This window comes from Camelina sativa, chromosome 20, assembly GCF_030686135.1.
Source record: "Camelina sativa cultivar CO46 ecotype springtype chromosome 20, ASM3068613v1".
In the NCBI taxonomy this organism is placed as follows: Eukaryota; Viridiplantae; Streptophyta; class Magnoliopsida; order Brassicales; family Brassicaceae; genus Camelina; species Camelina sativa.
This window is the reverse complement of record NC_141899.1, coordinates 30,475,543-30,495,707: the sequence shown is the minus strand read 5'-3', so window position 1 is coordinate 30,495,707 and position 20,165 is coordinate 30,475,543. Positions and strand designations below refer to the sequence as shown.

The following is a 20,165-nucleotide window of genomic DNA, read 5'->3' as shown; positions in this document are numbered from 1 at the left end:
TAATAATGGTAAGTCGTTAAGTTTATTGTAGCTAATATAGTTGAAACCGGAGTATGAAACTAAGTAAATTAAAATTATAAATTATAAAATATATAGAATAAATCAAATAAAGATAATACTATTATTTTATACCTAATAAATCAAAATTTACATATATATTTCCCCTCACAGTGCGGGTTATCATCTAGTTAAGAAAATAAAAGTGGAAAGGAAAACCCATGTCAAAACTTCTACGAGCAAATTATCCTCGCATTAATTAATATTATTGTTTTACAGTCGAACCAATTTTGAGTCACACCAAAAAAAAAAAATTAAAGCATACCCACAAATCTAATCGCATGACTATTCGCTTAAAAAAAAAGTTGTATTACATCACTTATTTTATATATTTGCATCATGTATAATTGATGCAAATAAGTTTTATCATTTATGATTTGGTGATGATTTGGTGCAAATATAATCCTTTAATATTTGCATCATGTATCATTTATGATTCGGTGATGCAAATATTTTGCATCAGTTTAAAAAATATTTGCATCAATTATTGTTATCGTTGTTAATATGTATCATTTGTAAAAAAAATGATGTTAAGTTTTGTATCATATATTATAAATGTTGTTAAATTTGTATCAATTAATATAAGTAATATTATTATTTGTAACAATTATTATAAATGATAATAATTTTTTGTATCAGCTATAAGTAGTAATGTTAAAATTAATGCCAATTTTTATAATTTATTTCCAATAATATGTTATTTACAATTTTTAATATAATTTTCGTGTTACTAATTTATTTGATTCATAAAAAAAATTAGTAATTGTTATATTTTGACTTTTGTATAACCAAAACCGTTTAAAATATCTATTAAAATCTCAATAAAATTATATTAAAACCTTTACTAATACATCACCTCATTAGTAAATCAAATCTTATTCAAACCCTAGTAATATACATCATCATCAACCCTTTATAGAAAAAATAGTGGTATGATCTAAGATTATAATCGAGCGATGATTTCTTCTGCGTTTATGAAACACATCTTGCTTTTGTTCCATGTTTCTTCATTTCCATTATCTTGCGGACATTATTCCTTTACCTTAAAAAAGGTTTTCTTCTGTACGTTGCCACTTCTACATGTAGACTAATGATTGTAAGTTGACTCTGGCAAATGAGTATTTGAATTATCATGGTGCTTGAAAATATCTTCATTCTACAAAAAATATTAAAGGATTATATCTTTTGAATATTTTTTATATAGAAAAATTATTTGAAAGTATAAGAATACTTTTACATTATCTTTTCCAAAACCATCTAGGAGTACATACATATCAATCTCCTCAATGTTCATAAAATCATGATTAGAACATAAACAAAGCAAAATATGAGAATGAGTGTAATTACAACATTTGAGATAAATGGATTCCAAGCCTCAAGAGATGTAGATTTATTGAAGAAAATGAGAAAGTAAAAACTTCCCAGAAAATAAAAATAAAAAAGTATGACATGGAGAAGAACTAACAGTTATGAAGTAAGTGAACGTGAGGTTAAAGAATAAAATATTGAGGATCCTTGGAAAAGAAGAATGAGTTAATTAGTTATTTTTCTATATAAAAGGAAAATGCTATTTTTATTATGTGGTAAAATATTTATAACATTTATAACTTGTTAAAAAGAATATTTTCCACTTTTTCTAAAATGGAAATTGAGGATATACATGAAATATATATAAACAAAATTCGAAATTGAGTTTATTTAGAAACTAAAACGACCGCATCCGGATTCTCAATCCTCACACATGACACATGGAAAACAATCTCACCGGAACCCCATAATTCTGATGAGACAACTGACATAGAAATTACTCCTTACAACAATTCCACAAATTCAACCAACCATTGTCATACGAGCGTACTTCAGCTCCACAAGAACCTCACATTCGTAGACTCCGATCACCCTCCATCATACTCCTTCGACATCCGACCGGACAAGCCACTTGACTCAACCTTCCGAGCAAGCTTTGCTTATTCATGTATCACCAAACACCACATCACCTAGTTACTGAGTCGCACAACCAACCACCCCTAGCGACCGAGTAACAAGAGAAGTGGGCTGGAATACTTTATTCCTTCCCAACACATAACCCTTTTCCGATGAACTCTTCGATTCACGCTCTTAGCTTGAACCCAGCACTCTTGAGCTATAACTTGGTTCTCCAATCACCATGACCCAACACCATAAGCCATAAAAGCTCATGCAAGGTTCCAGCTTGTACCGAGCTTGTTGGCTCATCCAACAATACAATTTACAACAATTCAAACTATAAAACCTTCATATCCAACAATTTACAACAATTCAATACAATTTACAACAATTCAATACTATTTGGGTGCTTTCGAGACCTTCTGTGCGGCTCACCCCGGTTTTCAAAAGTGATCAAATCATTACTTGTTCTGTCTTACTGCAAGGTGAAACAGAAGAGTTCTTTTGCTCATTCATATATGCAAAAAACACAATGGAGGAAAGAAAGAGTTTATGGGAGGATATGAGGAATCATCAGGACTCTCCACTTTTCAGAAATAAACCATGGCTCCTTATGGGGGATTTCAATGAAATCCTTGATGGGGAGGAGCATTCAGACTATCCTCGTACTCAGGTCTTGCCACCACGTATGATTGAGTTCCAAGATGTAGTCTCCTACTGCAATCTAACTGATATGGGATCCCATGGCCCGCTTTTCACTTGGTGCAACAAGAGAGAAGCTGGTTTAATCTGTAAAAAACTCGATCGTGTTCTAATCAATGATGTGGGGCTTCATCGTTTCCCACGGGCCTACTGTGTTTTTGAGGCAGTTGGATGTTCTGATCATCTACGCAGTCGGCTGCAACTAGATGTGGGAACACCAGCTCTTAAGAAACCATTTAAGTTTCTTCCACTGGTCCGTTCTTACTGGGATGACACTACACCGCTATTTCATTCCACCTCTACTCTTTTTAGGTTGTTAAAGAAATTAAAGGATTTGAAGCAGAGTATCTGTAACTTGACTTGTGATCGTATGGGAGACTTGGTTAAACGCTCTCGGGCTGCTCATGCTGAGTTGTGTGCTAAGCAAGAGGAAACCCTCTCACACCTGTCTGTCGCTGTAGTTCAAGCAGAGGCGGAGGCTTTTGAACATTGGCAGCGCGTCTCACGATTAGAGGAGGAATTTTTAAAGCAGCGGTCAAAACTCCATTGGCTTCAAGTTGGTGATCAAAACAATAGTGTTTTTCACAATGCATTAAAGATCCGTGCAGCTCATAATTCTATCCGTGAAATCCACTGTGCTGATGGTTTCGTGGCTACCACTCAGGATTCTATCAAGCATGAAGCGGCTAGTTTCTTTTTGGATTTCCTCGGCCAGGTTCCACCTGATTATGAGGGTTTTACTGTGGATTCTCTCGTTGATTTACTGCCATTTCATTGTAGTGAACAAAATGCGGCCATGCTTGTACGTGAAGTTACGGCTGATGAAATAAGGTGTGTATTATTTTCTATGCCATCAAACAAAAGTCCTGGTCCAAATGGATATACGACTGCATTTTATAAAGCAGTTTGGCCTATTATTGCGGTTCAGTCTTTTTTTAAGACTGGTTTTCTTCCCAAAGGTGCTAACACCACCATTCTTGCACTGATCCCCAAAAAAGAAGATGCCAAGAGGGATGAAGGACTACAGACCTATCTCCTGCTGTAACGTTATTTACAAAGTGATTTTAAAGATACTCGCCAATCGTCTAAAAGGACTGCTACCGGAGATCATCGTTTCAAATCAGTCTGCCTTTGTTAAGGATAGACTTCTCATGGAGAATGTCCTCTTAGCCTCTGAGCTGGTCAAGGACTATCACAAGGAGGACATCTTTCCTCGTTGTGCAATGAAGATAGATATATCAAAAGCTTTTGATATAGTCCCGTGGTCTTTCCTGCTTAACACTCTACAAGCTATGCACTTTCCCGATCAGTTTATCCATTGGATACGGCTCTGTATCTCTACTGCAACTTTCTCGGTTCAAGTTAATGGTGAACTAGCAGGGTTCTTTGGAAGCGCACGAGGACTGAGACAGGGCTGCTCCCTCTTGAAAAGACCGACCTTTTTGTTTTAATAATAAATAATAAATATATAATATAATATAATAATAAACTACAACTAGTGGTCCCATACCCACTAGCCACCTAACCACAATCACAATCATCAGCGGAAAACATTACAAATATCCAATAAATATAAATAGCCAATATTAATTCCAATCATAAACTAATGATCCAAACAACATCCAAAGAACCAGCAATCCTAAACAATATTCTAGGACTCCACTCTAGCAACCTAACAGAAGCCAGACAATCAAACGAACCACTAGAACATCCTCCTCTTCATCGCCCTGATTCCACGGTCACACTTTGCCTTTACCTGCACCACAAACACATATTGCAATGCATGAGTATTTAATAAACACTCAGTAAGGCAATCCTCCCATCTACTGGGCTATACACACAAGCAATAGAGACATCTCTAACCATCAACCAACAATCATCAATCAACAATCAACAATCAACAAGCCAAACAACACATAAACAAGCAGATTAGAGAAATCTCCAGCTTAGATAAGCCATGGTCCTGCACTTACCTTAACAAGTGATTCACAAAACTAAATACAACCAAATGAGAGGCTTTCCAATATCCAAGAACAACCAAACTTGTTCCTACAACCAATCACAACAACAAACAAATATTGAAAACAAACTGCCAGAAAAAACAAGAAAGAACAACCTCACAAGTGAAACCACGAAATCAAAACAAACCGTTAACTTTCTAATCCCTCCGGTGAAAAGCAAGGTCTATACGTCCAGAAGCTTCGCCCAAAATTTCAGCACGATCGGATCTCAAATGAAACCACAATCGATCCCGTAACACCCGCTGGTATCAATCTGTGAATATTAACCCAAATTCACTTCTGTAAAAAGGCGAGTGTACGAAAATCTCTTAGCTACAACCATACCAAAAATCAGTACCTTTCAAAACGATTTGACCAGTCGAATCTTTCTTCTCCCAAACCCTGACAGTTCTGTTTCTCTCTTAACACTAAGGAAAAAGCTTGTTCTCCTTCTCTTTCTCCTTTGCACCAAATAACCAACACTTAACTGTCTTTCTCTCCCTCTCTCAGATGAAAATGTCGACCCAAACACATAAGCATGAGAGGAGGAGTGAGTTGAGAAAGAGATTAGGGTTTTTTGGTTTAATTAGATTAAACCAAGATTTAATTAAACTAAAATTAATTAAAATCCACTCTTTTGGTTTACTCAACATAACCCAAACTCTATTCCCGGAACACGGATGTTACACCTCCCTCCATACTTATTTGTCATTTGTATGAATGTTCTCTCCCACTTGATCAATAAAGCAGCTTCTGCAAATAGATTTGGCTATCACCCTTGATGTCACAATCTCCTCCTTACCCACTTATGTTTTGCTGATGACCTTATGGTGTTTGCGGATGGTACTCAAAGATCCATAGAGGGTGTAATCCAAGTATTTGACGAGTTTGCTAAATATTCAGGGTTGCGAATTAGTCTCGAGAAGTCGACCCTCTCCATAGCCGGAAATTCTCCTGCAGTTCAAGAGGCGCTTCAAACAAGCTTTCCCTTCGAGGTTGGTACACTCCCGGTCCGTTATCTTGGCTTGCCTCTCCTCACTAAGGCTATGACAAGTCAAGACTATGCTCCGTTGCTGGCAAAGATTCGACATCGAATAAGTACATGGACAGGTCGTTTTCTGTCCTATGGGGGATGATTACAACTCATAAAATCGGTTCTCATGAGTATCACACATTTTTGGTCCCCTGCTTTCCGTCTACCAGGTAAATGCATGAAGGAGATCGAGCAACTCTGCTCCGCTTTCCTTTGGAGTGGACCCGACTTAAAGACTCATTCTGCAAAGGTAGCCTGGGTGGTCGTTTGCTTGCCTCACTGTAAAGGGGGTTTAGGATTATGGTCACTGAAAGAGATAAACATTGTCTGCGGTCTCAAACTCATCTGGCGTTTACTTTCAGTAAATTCACTTTGGGGACAGTGGGTTCACACTTACCTGATCCGCCAAAGTTCTCTCTGGGAAGTGGTAGACTCGTCTTCGCAAGGTTCTTGGATGTGGCGAAAATTACTTAAGCTCAGAGACTTAGCAAAAGACTTTCACCACAAGGAAATAAACAACGGCCAATCCACATCTTTTTGGTATGATCGCTGGTCGTCCATGGGATCACTCTACGAGTTGTTAGGTAGCAGAGGTTGTATTGATCTTGGTATTCTTAAGCATGAGACAGTTAAATCAGTAATGCTTACTCATAGAACCCAAAGGCGTCGCGTGGATGTTCTCAATCAGGTGGAAGCAGCCATTGAAACCGTCAAAGAAAAACAAAGACCGCACATTGCAGACGTCCACCTTTGGAAGTGGAGAACGAGGTTCAAACCAAAGTTCCCGACTCGTGATACATGGTCTCAGCTGCATATAGCGAAACCAGAGTGTCCTTGGGCAAAGGGTGTATGGTTTCCACAGGCCACACCTAAATTCGCTTTCATAACATGGTTGGGTATGCTTAACTGCCTCTCTACCAGGGATCGTATGCTACAGTGGAACGGCACTGTTGACTCCTCATGCTCCTTCTGCAACACTCCCCTGGAAACAAGAAATCACATCTTCTTCCAGTGTTCTTATTCAAATCAGATTTGGAGTCAGCTAACTAATGGGTTCCTTGGCACCCACTCGACTGCAGACTGGGACACTCTTGCTAATCTCATTTCCGGCACGTCTCTCGACAAGATTTCTCTGATGTTTCTGCGATATTCCTTCCAGGTTTCGGTTTACTCCATCTAGCAGGAGCGCAATAACCGCAGACATGGTGAAAATCCCCTTTCAGCTCAGCGTCTAGGCAAACGCATAGACCGAACCATTCGAAACAAGCTTCTACTCCTTCTGCACTCAGGCCATAGTGACTACATCGATATCCTTGTAAACTGGTTTTCTACCAGGATTTAAGTTTACACTTTATGCACTAAACTAAAACACTTGGCATTTACTGCACTTGTTGTAAAGAAACGGTTTTTTTTATGAATAAAATTTTACGTTCATTCAAAAAAGAAAAAAAAAAAAAAAACCTTCATATCAACACTCGAATAAAACATAGACTAATTGTTAAAAACGCAATCCCGCCGTTAGATAAGGAGCCTGTATTATCATGAGTCCCTCCACCAAGTTTCATCCCAATCAGACAAGGATTGGACCTCCAAACGTTGCGTAGAAGAGCCGTCTAGGGATTGTTTCTATTGATCAAGGGAGAGTAGGACTATGTGACAAGGGTGTCCGTACAACCGCCCGTACAACCGTCCGTACAAGTGTGAGCTAATGGGCTGCGATCCATCTATATGGGAGAAGAAATGAGGCCTTAGGAGATTGTATTGGAAGAGAAGAAGGATCGAGAAAGAGAGACACAATATATCTCAAGTGGTTGGTGGAAGAGAGTCACATGTGACCGTGAAGACAAGTCAACATAGGAGCCGTCGCTTTCACTATTACCTCGTCTAAGAGAAGACTCCTTTATGTCCCTTTCCTCATTAATTCTTCCCTAACTGCTCTATACTGTTTTGTATGGCTATATCAAGCCTTGTAACACACATTTGTAATTGTCTAATCTAAGGCATATTCTTTTCTCTTATTCTATGTGTTCTTACGATTCTCTCTCTCTCTCTCTCAAGTCTTGATTCTGCAATTCTAACATGGTATGAGAGCTAGGTTGTTGTTCTTGACAATCTAACTCTTCTATTCTTCTCATTCTTCAATTCTTCTCACTCGATTCTCATTCTCTTTTCGTTTTATTCTCCGGGTAAAGTCTTTATCCAACGGTCCATAGCACACAAGTATGGAAAACTCAAAACCACATGTGTTACCAACCGTTCTCAAAGGGGGAAACTACCTCCTGTGGTCAAGAACCACCAAAACCGCACTATGTGGTCGAGGACTATGGAGCCATATCGAAGGTGGTAAAGCTCCAAGAAAAGCCACCAAGGAAGATGGAAAAGAAACCATCAAAGAAGATGAAGAGGAGGCTAGACTCGAAGAAGAAGCCAAATGGTTCGAAGAAGATCAAACCGTCCTCTCCTTCTCCAAAACTCTCTTGAAGCTCCAATACTCGAGGCGTACTCATACTGTGAGACAGCAAGCGAGCTATGGGAGACTCTTAAGAATGTCTTCAGCAACATCTCCAACCTAACCCGTGTCTTTGAGGTCAAGAAAGCAATAAATGACTTAAACCAAGAAGATATGGAGTTTAACAAGCACTTCGGCAAGTTTAGATCTCTTTGGGCCGAGTTTGAGATGCTTAGGCCAAACACGATGGATCCGGCTGTACTCAATGAATGTAGGGAACAAGACAAAGTGTTCGCTCTTCTCCTAACTCTCAATCCAACGTTCAACGACCTCATCAAGCATATCTTGAGGTCGGACAACCTTCCCAGCCTTGACGACGTTTGTTCTCAAATTCAAAAAGAACAAGGTTCTCTAGGCCTCTTTAGTGGAAAAGGGGAGCTTGTCACAGCGAACAAAGGAGTTTTCAAACCAGAAGACCAGAGAGCTAAGGGAGGGTGTGAACATTGTAAGAGGAAGAACCACACCAAAGATAAATGCTGGTTTCTTCACCCTCACCTCCGTCCGAATCAAAACAACAATGGTCCGAGAGCAAATCACACTCACGCCAAGTAAAACAAGGTAAAGCCGGATCATCAAAAGGTGGAGAAGAGACTACTTCAGGAGACTATGTGAAGAAGTCGGACCTAGAAGCCTTCTTCAAATCCTTGGCTCTCAAGGAGTCAAGTGGTAAAACTTTCTTCACCCTAAAGCCTAATAACTCTCTAGTAGTAGATTCGGGTGCCTCTCACCACATGATTAGTAACTCGAATCTCCAAAAAAATATTGAACCGGCTAGAGGTAGTGTTATAATTGCAAATGGTGACAAAATACCAATTCAAGGTGTTGGGAACTTAAAATTGTTTAACAAAGAGTCTAAGGCTTTTTACATGCCTAAGTTCACTTCTAATCTCTTGTCGGTTAAAAGAGCCACTAATGACCTTAATTGCTATGCTATATTTGGGCCTAATGATGTTTACTTTCAGGATATTGAGTCTGGAAAATTGATTGGTGAAGGTGGAGCCAAAGATGACCTCTATGTTCTTGAAGATATTTCACCAAGCTCACCTAAATCTTTTTCTCTTAGCTCTCATCTTGGAGTTTCATTTAATGTTATAATTATGTGGCATGCTAGACTAGGTCATCCTCATTCTAGAGCACTTGAATTGATGATTCCTAATGTTTCTTTTGATCATTCTAGTTGTGAAGCTTGTATTCTTGGCAAACATTGCAAAACCGTATTTTCTAAGTCTACTACCTTCTATGAAAAATGCTTTGACTTAGTTCATTATGATGTTTGGATATCCCCTTGTGTCTCTAGGGATAACAACAAGTATTTTGTGAGCTTCATAGATGAAAAAATCAAAATATACTTGGGTTACTTTACTTCCCTCTAAGGATAGAGTGATTGATGCCTTCACAAACTTTCAAAATTATGTTACTAACCAATTTAATGCTAAGAATAAAGTGTTTAGAACAGATAATGGAGGTGAATATACTAGCAATCGATTCAAAGAACATCTAGCAAAGCATGGCATTATACATCAAACAAGCTGCCCATATACTCCTCAACAAAACAGAGTCGCTGAAAGGAGGAACCGACATTTGATGGAAGTGGCGAGATCAATGATGTTTCACACCAATGTTCCTAAGAGATATTACGGGAAGCGGTGATGACAGCATGTTATCTCATCAACCGAATTCCAACAAGAATTCTAGATGATCAGTCACCATTTGAGGTATTAAATCAATTTAAACCATCCATTAGTCATCTAAAAGTTTTTGGGTGTGTTTGTTTTGTTTTAGTACGTGGAGAGCTCCGAAACAAACTCGAAGCCAAGAGCATCAAGTGCATCTTCCTTGGCTATTCGATAACTCAAAAGGGATACAAATGTTTAGATCCTATCAACAAGCGCACTTGGGTCTCTCGTGATGTCAAATTCCTTGAAGAACAAGGATACTTCGATAAGAAAGATTGGGAGGACTTAAAAGACCTTGCAACACAAAATGATCAGTCGGCAAGCCTCCGGTTCCTTCTAGATCACCTTGGAGCATCATCAACTCTAAATCAAACTATATCCTAGGATACCACACCTGACTCAACTGGCGAGCCCACTTCGACTTTACCTCAACCGCAGACGACTGCTCCAACTGATGCGTCACATGATACTACGGTTCTTGAGCCGAAAGGGGAGGACAGCATGATCGAAGAAGAAGTAGAACTGGTAGAATCACCACTTCTCTCGACCGATCACACCGATCCGCCTCCACAACCGAGACGTAGTGCACGACTCAAGTCACAAGACAAACTTCTCTCGACTGAACACACCGATCCACATCCACAACCGAGACGGAGTGCACGAATCAAGTCACAAGACAAAAGAGTCTACTATAACAATGAAGCCATTGCTCACCCAATTCAAGCTGTCTGCTCACTTGCTCTTCTCCCAACCGATCACCAAGCTTTTCTTGGAAAAATAGATGAGAACCATATACCACAAACATATGAAGAAGCTAAAGAGAGTAAAGTCTGGTTGGATGCAGTTGATGATGAAGTGGGAGCCATGGACCGAAACCATACATGGGACAAAGCCGATATCCGTGAGTTCCAAGTGGGTTTTTACAATCAAGTTCTTAAGCAATGGAGATATAGAACGGTACAAGGCTAGACTGGTAGCAAGAGGCTTCACGCAAACCTATGGAGAAGATTATAAGGACACTTTTGCACCGGTAGCTAAGCTCTCCACTGTAAGGGTTATCCTCTCTCTTGCTACGAATCTGTCTTGGGATCTATGGCAGATGGATGTCAAAAACGCCTTCTTACAAGGAGAATTAGAGGAAGAAGTGTATATGACACCGCCGCCTGGTCTTGAAGATACGATCAAACCTGGAAAGGTTTTGCGCTTAAGGAAAGCAATATATGGTTTAAAACAGTCACCGAGAGGCTAGTACCACAAACTTAGCTCCACACTGAAAGATCATGGGTTCAAGAGATCACACTCGGATGCTACCCTCTTTACACTACAAAATACTAAAGGTATAGTGGTTGTTCTCATATATGTAGATGATCTAATCATCACAGGAGAAAATCAAGAAGGTATTAAAGAGGTTAAGGCTCATTTAAATTCAGTGTTTGATATCAAAGACCTTGGAGAACTTAAGTATTTTCTTGGAATTGAAGTCTACCGATCCCCGGAAGGCTTATTCCTTTCACAAAAAAAATATACTCTTGATTTACTTTGTGAGACAGGGAAGCTAGGAGCAAAGTCTGTGGACACACCACTTCTCGATGGCTACCAACCTGAGCGAAAGGGGGAGCAAACGGATCCTCCTTATGATAATCCTTCTCGCTATCGCCGACTTGTAGGTAAGCTAATTTATTTAACACTCACTAGACCTGATATTTGCTATGCTGTGAATCAGGTAAGTCAATAAATAAAGAACCCTACAACATATCATTGGAGCCTACTGGAGAGGATTCTACATTATCTCAAAGGGAGCCATGGACAAGGCATTTGGATGGGAAAGAATTCAAACGCTGACCTTGTGGGATATTGTGATGCTGATTGGGGTGGTGACAAGACAGATAGGAAGTCAATAACCGGCTATTGCACATATATAGGAGGCAATCTTGTTACTTGGAAGTCAAAGAAGCAAAAGGTGGTGTCAATGTCAAGTGTCGAATCAGAGTATAGAGCAATGAGGAAGCTTACAACCGAACTTACATGGCTCAAGGGTCTACTTGAGGAACTCAGCATCAGCATGAACACTCCTATTCCCATGCACTGCGACAACCAAGCCGCCATTCCAATTGCAACAAACTCAGTCTTCCATGAAAGGACTAAGCACATCGAATTGGATTGTCACAAAGTTTGTGAGAAGATTGAAGAAGGAGTCACACTTCCCTATTACACGCCAAGCAAGGATCAACTGGCCGACATCTTTACCAAGGCCGCAAGTCATCAAGTTTGTGATCACATCCACAACAAGCTTGGACTTGTGGACTTGACACACCCTTGATCTCAAGTCCTCTAGCCGTGGTCATTACACTCTTTTTCCCTCAATATATTTTTGTCCCATGTGGTTTTGTATATTGAGGTTTTTAACGAGGTAATACATCACGGCATTCCAAGTTTAGTCACTTTACTCGGCTAAACTTGAGGGGGAGTATTGATCAAGGGAGAGTATGACTATGTGACAAGGGCGTCCGTACAACCGACCGTACAACCGTCCGTACAAGTGTGAGCTAATGGGCTGCGATCCATCTACATGGGAGAAGAAATGAGGCCTTAGGAGATTGTATTGGAAGAGAAGAAGGATCGAGAAAGAGAGACACAAAATATCTCAAGTGGTTGGTGGAAGAGAGTCACATGTGACCGTTAAGAAAAGTCAACATAGGAGCCGTCGCTTTCACTATTACCTCGTCTAAGAGAAGACTCCTTTATGTCCCTTTCCTCATTAATTCTTCCCTAACGGCTCTATACTGTTTTGTAATAACACACATTTGTAATTGTCTAATCTAAGTCATATTCTTTTCTCTTATTCTTTGTGTTCTTACGATTCTCTCTCTCTCTCTCTCTCAAGTCTTGATTCCGTAATTCTAACAGTTTCTAGGGTTCATACTTAACCCAGATTTTCAGAGTTTCAGCGATTACTTGTCCAGGAAGTAACACGCATAACTCCTTCAATTTAACTTCGAATAACAATCCGCCAATTGCTATGCACTCTTGGTATATTACGCCGGTAACTTCACCTTTCTGAACCAATGTCAGATCCGGCGCTGGCGAGCCTCCAAAGTCGGCTCCTCCACACTGCCTTTATCTCCAACCTTCTTTCACTTTCTTTCTCCTCTTCAGCTCTGTTTTCCCACCATCAAAGAAGCTTCCCACAGCCATGGTAGGGCTGTACAGAACCACTGGTGGTCCACCACCTCCGCCAAAACACGTTCTCTCTCCTCCCCACAACTCACGAATTTATCTTTTCTCCCTGTCTCCCTCTTTATTCTGATACCAACTCACAGCCACATCATAACTAAGGTGACTCCAAGGCCCATATTGGTTCTCTTCCTCACGAGTCCGACGACCCTACCACCACTGTGGTATTATGACGTTTATACTAAGTGTGGCGAAGACTCTAATGAGTATAGAAGGTTTCAGCTTGGTGGATAAACGGTCCAGATTGTGGCACGTGGGTTGATAAAGACCGACTGCGACTAACAGAAGTCAATCGTCTCTTTTCTCTTTGTTTTTTATCTTCTTCATATATCATTCATCTTCCTCATTAGATAAAGGTTGTTAGATTCTTGAGAGAGAAAGTGAGAGAGAAGAAGAAACGGTTGTAGAGAGAGAAAGCTCGAGCTTGAGCATTTGTTCTAGTGGATTCCGGAGCTTACTCCGGCGAGACGTAGGATCCTACCTTAGGATCCGAACTCGTAAAACTCTTTGTGTCCTTTACGCTTCCTGTTCAAACATTCACAAACGAGAGATCGAGAGAGAGAGAGAGAGAGATCAATCTTCGTAGATCTAAGATTCTTGAGGATAAAGAAGCAACAATTGGTATCAGAGCTTGGCGCTTGGAGTATCTGTTCGAGATCTGATTGAAGCATGAAGAATACGAAGCTCAAGATCTCAGTGTTCGATGGATCTGGCAATTTCTCTTTGTGGAAGACACAAATGTTTGCTCATCTTAGGATTCTAGGTTTAAAGGATGTTTTGACGGAGCAAGAAGATGTAGCTCCACAGCTTAAGGAAGATGAAACGGATCCAGCGGTAAAGAAGAAGTGGATCGAGGATGAAGAGGAGAGAGTTAGTTGCAGTGGGAAGGCGATGGATATTATCTTACTCAATGTGGGAGATAAGGTGTTAAGGAAGATTGACAAGTGTACAACTGCAGCGGAAGCATGGTCTATGCTTGAGCATCTGTATCTGGTGAAGTCTTTACCAAATCGCGTTTATCTTCAACTCAAGGTTTACAACTACCGGATGCAGGATTCAAAATCACTGGACGAGAATATAGACGAATTCTTGAAGATGATATCAGATCTGAACAATCTTCAGATTCAGGTTCCGGATGAGGTTCAGACAATCTTGATCTTGAGCTCTCTACCAGAGAAGTATGATATGTTGAAGGAGACGCTGAAGTATGGACGTGATGGCATAAAGATGGAAGATGTTATCAGTGCTGCTAAGTCAAAGGAGTTGGAGTTGCGAGATGAATCTTGGTTATCTGGTCAAGCTGGTGAAGGCTTGTATGTTCAAGGAAAGATTCTCACAAGAGGTTCGACAAGCCAAACAGGTCAAGGTAACAGTGGTGGTTCGAGGTTCGAATCCAGAGAAGGAAAGAAGATCTGCTGGATTTGTGGGAAGGAAGGACACTTTAAAAGGCAATGTTATAAGTGGCTTGAGAGGAACAAGAATCAGTCTCAATCAAGCGAGAAGGGAGAGACTGCTCTGGTCAAAGCTGATGATCAAGAACTGCTAGGATTGGTGGCATCAGAAGTTAACATTGGTGAGGACAAGTCGGACCAGGATGAGTGGATAATGGATACAGGGTGTTCGTTCCATATGACTTCAAGGAGAGACTACTTGACAGAGTTTAGAGAGATGAGTTATGGTAGAGTGAGGATGGCGAACAACTCCTACGCAGAAGTGAAAGGCATTGGCAGTGTTAGGTTTGACAATGCAGACGGTTCAGGGTTTGTGTTGCAGGAGGTCAGGTATATGCCGGATATTACCAGGAATCTTATATCCATGGGTAGCTTAGAGGCTAAGGGATGTGAATTTGTAGGAGGTAATGGAGTTTTACAGGTGTTAAAAGGTTCAACAGTAGTTATGAGAGGCAACAGGAGGTTGTCTCTTTATATTCTTCAAGGACGTGCAAGACTGTCAGAAGCGTTGATGGTAATGTCAGGTGGTCCGGATCGAACACAGCTGTGGCACAGTAGGATGGGGCATATTGGTCAACAAGCTTTGGAGGTATTGGCAAAGAAAGGCTATTTCGGAAGTGACAAGATGTCAGAAATAAAGTTTTGTGAGGATTGTATTGTAGGGAAGACACACAAATCAAGTTTCGGTGCTGCACAACATGTTACCAAGGAAAAGCTGGACTATATTCACTCAGATCTTTGGGGATCACCGAGTGTGCCTTTTAGTTTGGGCAAAAGCCAATACTTTATTAGCTTCACTGATGATTGGTCAAGAAATGTTTGGATTTATTTCCTTAGGACCAAAGACGAAGCGTTCAACAAGTTTGTTGAATGGAAGAAGATGGTTGAGGTGCATAGTGAAAGGAAAGTAAAGCGACTAAGGACGGATAATGGGTTAGAATACTGCAATCACAAATTTGATGAGTTCTGTAAAAGGGAAGGAATAGTTCGACACAGGACGTGTACTTATACACCCCAACAAAATGGGATTGCTAAGAGGCTTAATCGGACCATCATGAACAAGGTTAGAAGTATGCTTAGCGAGAGTGGGTTGGAAAAGAAGTTCTGGGCGGAAGCCGCTTCAACTGCAGTATATCTGATCAACAGATCACCATCGACAGCTATCGAGTTTTAAATTCCTGAAGAACTGTGGTCTTCATCGTCTATTAGATACTCCGGTTTGAGAAGATTCGGGTGTGTTGCCTATGTTCATTCTACTGAGGGCAAGTTAGATCCTTGAGCTAAGAAAGGAGTGTTTACAGGATATCCAGAAGGAGTAAAAGGGTTTAGAGTGTGGCTTCTCGAAGAAGAAAAATGTGTTGTTAGTCATTATGTGGTCTTCAGAGAAGATGTTCTGTACAAGGATGTCATATCAGAGGTGTTGCCAGGTATGTCCTCAGAAACTTTTTTTGATACTAATAAGGTGTCTAGTTTTGAATGTGCAGGTAATAACAGGGACAAAGGCTCAGTGGTTCAAGGGGAGGTAGCAGAGTCAGTCAGTCATGGTCAAGTTGTAACTGACAACTATCAACTGGCGAGAGATCGTGTGAGAAGACAGACTAAACCTCCGGAAAGACTGCAAGACTATGAAACTAGCAAGGAGACCCTGGATCAGGTTCTAACTGAAACGTCAGGGTATGCTTATTTGGTTACTGAAGATGGTGGCATTGTTGAACCGAGATCATTTCAAGATGCGGTCAATGATCCAGATGGTGATAAGTGGATGGAAGCATCAAATGAAGAGATGCAGTCACTGCTGAAGAACGATACGTGGGTGCTAGTTGATAGAGTTGAAACCCAGAAGCCGATAGGATGTAAATGGATTTTCAAGCGGAAAGCAGGGATCGTAGGAGTCGAAGGTCCTAGGTTTAAAGCAAGGTTAGTGGCTAAGGGATATTCACAGAAAGAGGGCATAGATTATCAGGAGATCTTCTCACCGGTTGTTAAGCACGTGTCTATAAGGTTTGTTCTTTCGATGGTGGTACATTTTGATATGGAGCTTCAACAAATGGATGTTAAGACAGCGTTTTTACATGGTAACTTGGAGGAGACCATTTATATGGATCAACCAGAAGGTTATGTCAATAGCAAGTACCCAGAGAAGGTGTGTCTCCTGAAGAGGTCACTGTATGGCTTTAAACAGTCTCCAAGGCAGTGGAACAACAGATTTGATGAGTTCATGCAGAGTAATGGGTATGAAAGGAGTAAATATGACTGATGCATCTACTTCAGGAGGTTATCAAGTGGTGAGTATATTTATCTATTACTGTATGTGGATGATATACTCATAGCTTCGAAGGACAAGGAACAAGTTGGCAAGCTGAAAGCTCTTTTGGGTTCAGAGTTTGAAATGAAGGATTTAGGAGATGCTAAGAAGATACTGGGAATGGAGATCACACGGGATAGGCAGAAAGGTACACTTCATATATCTCAAACAGGGTATTTGTCGAAGGTATTGGGTAACTACAGAATGGACCAAGTGAATTGTGTGGATACACCTCTGGGAGCACATTTCAAGTTGAGAGCAGCTGCAGAGGAAGAGCACCTGGAGCAAGAAGATATGATGATGAAGGTTCTGTATTAGAGTGCAGTAGGAAGTTTGATGTACTCGATGATTGGAACTCGACCGGATTTGGCTTATGCAGTTGGTCTGGTGTGCAGATTTATGAGTAAACCTTTGAAAGATCATTGGTTAGCAGTGAAGTGGATTCTAAGGTATATTCATGGAGCTCTGGAGAGGAAACTGTGCAATAAGAAGGAAGGAGAGTTCATACTGCAAGGGTTTTGTGACTCGGACTATGCTACAGATAAGGACAGGAGAAGGTCTATTACAGGAATGGTGTTTACTTTGGGAGGTAACACTATCAGTCGGAGATCGCCTCTACAAAAGGTAATGTCGCTGTCATCTACAGAGGCTGAGTACATGGCCTTGGCAGAAGCTGCGAAAGAAGCAGTTTGGCTGAAAGGTCTTATGAATGAGCTTGGATACGATCAAGGATCAGTAAAGATTCATAGTGATTCTCAGAGTGCCATAGCCTTGGCGAAGAATGCTGTGTATCACGATAGAACCAAGTACATTGACGTGAAGTATCACTTTATCAGGGAGTTGATCAGCGACGGAGTAGTGCAAGTGGTGAAGATTGCAACAGAGTACAATCCAGCGGATATTTTCACTAAGGTATTGCCAGTGGGTAAGTTCCAAGAAGCTTCGGAACTACTCAGAGTTACTAAGAACTAGTTTGGAGCTGAAGCTCCAGTAACAGCTGAGTGGGTTTACTCAGAAGATATGAAGTCAGGTGAACGAGTGTGGTGAACGAGTGTGTTCAGGTACCAGAGTAAGAATCCAGAGGAAGACTAGAACAAGTCGTATAAACGTCAAGGGGAGGTTTTGTGGTATTATGACGTTTATACTAAGTGTGGCGAAGACTCTAATGAGTATAGAAGGTTTCAGCTTGGTGGATAAACGGTCCAGATTGTGACACGTGGGCTGATCAAGACCGACTGCGACTAACAGAAGTCAATCGTCTCTTTTCTCTTTGTTTTTTATCTTCTTCATATATCATTCATCTTCCTCATTAGAAAAAGGTTGTTAGATTCTTGAGAGAGAAAGTGAGAGAGAAGAAGAAACAGTTGTAGAGAGACAAAGCTCGAGCTTGAGCATTTGTTCTAGTGGATTCCGTAGATCTATGATTCTTGAGGTTAAAGAAGCAACAACCACAAAGCCGTAACGGAAAAATAAGCATAAAAACAAACTCCTTGTCATTCTACTCACAACAAATGTCGTCAACACACAATGACATGAGCATATCAACACAACATCGACTTGATACCCTTTCCTTTCTCGACCGAAATCAACCTCAGCCTTCTCTACTCTCTCGCCACTACCGAAGCTTCACTCTCCCTTCCTCTATCACCACCACTGAACTATCTGAACAACCACAACGACTCCATCCCTTTTCCCCCTTCCGTTGGTGGTTGCAACTTGCAACCCCGGGGTGTAAGATGGAGAAGAAGATAAGCGTCCTTAAGAGATGTAGCGCCAACTCTGGTTGCAACCCCGAGTTTTTGTGTTGGAAACTCGGATTTGTTCGGTCTGATGTTAAATCCTTTTTCATTTGTTTTATTGTTTGCAATGGCGGACCTACATAGGAAATAGGTGGGTCAACTGACCTGGTTAAATTATTGAAATATGTAGTTTTGCATATAAACTCTTGAAGATTCTGCAGCCAAGTTGGTTTTCCCCTCTAAGTGTGACACCCCAAACCCGAGTTCGATTCCCCATTACCACATTAAAAAGTTGTTTTTTTTTCTTTTCAACTGTTTAAAAAAATTATTGACCCACCTAAAAAAATTTCTTGGGTCCGCCACTGATTGTTTGTACATGGTAAATTTCTATAACCTTGATACGGCTTCTCGCTTGTATCTATGCGTTTCTTAGAGGACGCATAATTGTAATTTTAATTCGGTTAACCGAATGAACCGAATTTTTTTGTTAATTCGGTTCTATTTGGAATAGAATTTAGAGCAGATAGCCGAACTGAATAAACCGAATACCGAATAAATCGAACCAAATTTTTATTCGGTTTAATTCGGCAAGATTTTTAGATAACCGAAAAACTAAAAAACCGATTAAACCAAACCCATTAAACCGAAAAAACCGAATGTCCAGGCCTAAATTTTTAACCAAATCAAGATTTAGCTAAACAAATAATTAATTAAACCATTTTTTGTTTAATTAATAAATTGACCAACTTAATAAACCTAGTGAAATTAACTGATTTCACTCTAATTTCCGAGATAATTTAGAACATTTATTTTCTCGGACCCCCACATAAACCTTAAATAATTTTTAACAAAAATTATAAAGATTTTTAAGGTTGTAATTAATTTTTATCAGATTATCTGAATGAAATTATCTTATTTGAATTAAGTTATCTGAATGACAGGGAATCAAGTTATCTGAATGAATTATTTTATTTGAATTTTTGTAAACCGGCTTTCATCCATGTCTTATTTAAGATGACAATAAAACTTTTGGATATAAATTTTAAGTATTTTAATCTTGCTTTTGTCTTATAAAAATTGATACTTGATAATACTCTCAAACTGTAGGTTTTTATTAAATATTTCTCTAAACTAATAAACTTGTTTACACAAACTTATACATATGTGTTTTTTTCTCTTAATTCATCAGATTTTGTTAGAATCACTTCTATATATATATATATATATATATACACAAAAATGGAGATAATTGGTCATGCAATATAGTGATATGTACTAATATTGCTACCATTTGATAACCAAAATAAGCATATCTATATTACATTTAGCTGGCAAACTTACAAAACATAAATATTTTAATCTCTTAAAATCGAAAAACCATCTAAGATTTTTATCATTAATCATATATTTCGGATTTAGAATCTTAGATTCACCTACTTGACATTGTTTTGCTATCTGTTGCCATACTTGTCAAATTACATGTTTTTCCAATGTCTAAAACTATTTTATCACGGGATCACAAGTAAAGTAAAC

At 39.7% G+C, this 20,165-nt stretch overlaps 1 protein-coding gene, 1 long non-coding RNA gene and 1 pseudogene across 2 annotated transcripts; 2 read left to right on the top strand and 1 right to left on the bottom strand.

The window, feature by feature from the left end:
• Nucleotides 1–2,515: 2,515 nt before the first annotated feature.
• Nucleotides 2,516–6,898, top strand: LOC147919648 (uncharacterized; annotated as a pseudogene).
• On the bottom strand, nt 4,343–4,902 carry LOC147919649 (uncharacterized). The gene is made up of 3 exons (XR_015592562.1): nt 4,834–4,902; nt 4,659–4,734; nt 4,343–4,441 (listed from the first exon to the last, which is right to left on the bottom strand). It is a non-coding gene; the product is annotated as an uncharacterized LOC147919649 (long non-coding RNA).
• A 1,251-nt stretch (nt 6,899–8,149) lies between the features above and the next one.
• On the top strand, nt 8,150–10,872 carry LOC147919647 (uncharacterized). Its single transcript, XM_087504035.1, has 3 exons — nt 8,150–8,672; nt 10,010–10,221; nt 10,288–10,872. Exons 1-3 carry the CDS (start codon nt 8,150–8,152, stop codon nt 10,870–10,872), a joined length of 1,320 nt encoding a protein of 439 aa, XP_087360161.1.
• Nucleotides 10,873–20,165: the final 9,293 nt, after the last annotated feature.

What these genes read in the sequence shown, in the direction of transcription:
- LOC147919647 (XM_087504035.1), top strand. Translation starts at nt 8,150, where the DNA reads ATGGTTCGAAGAAGATCAAACCGTCCTCTCCTTCTCCAAAACTCTCTT. An exon ending in TAAGGGAGGGTGTGAACATT is followed by an intron (nt 8,673 to 10,009) that starts GTAAGAGGAAGA and finishes GTTTTGTTTTAG; the next exon opens with TACGTGGAGAGCTCCGAAAC. An exon ending in CAACACAAAATGATCAGTCG is followed by an intron (nt 10,222 to 10,287) that starts GCAAGCCTCCGG and finishes ACTATATCCTAG; the next exon opens with GATACCACACCTGACTCAAC.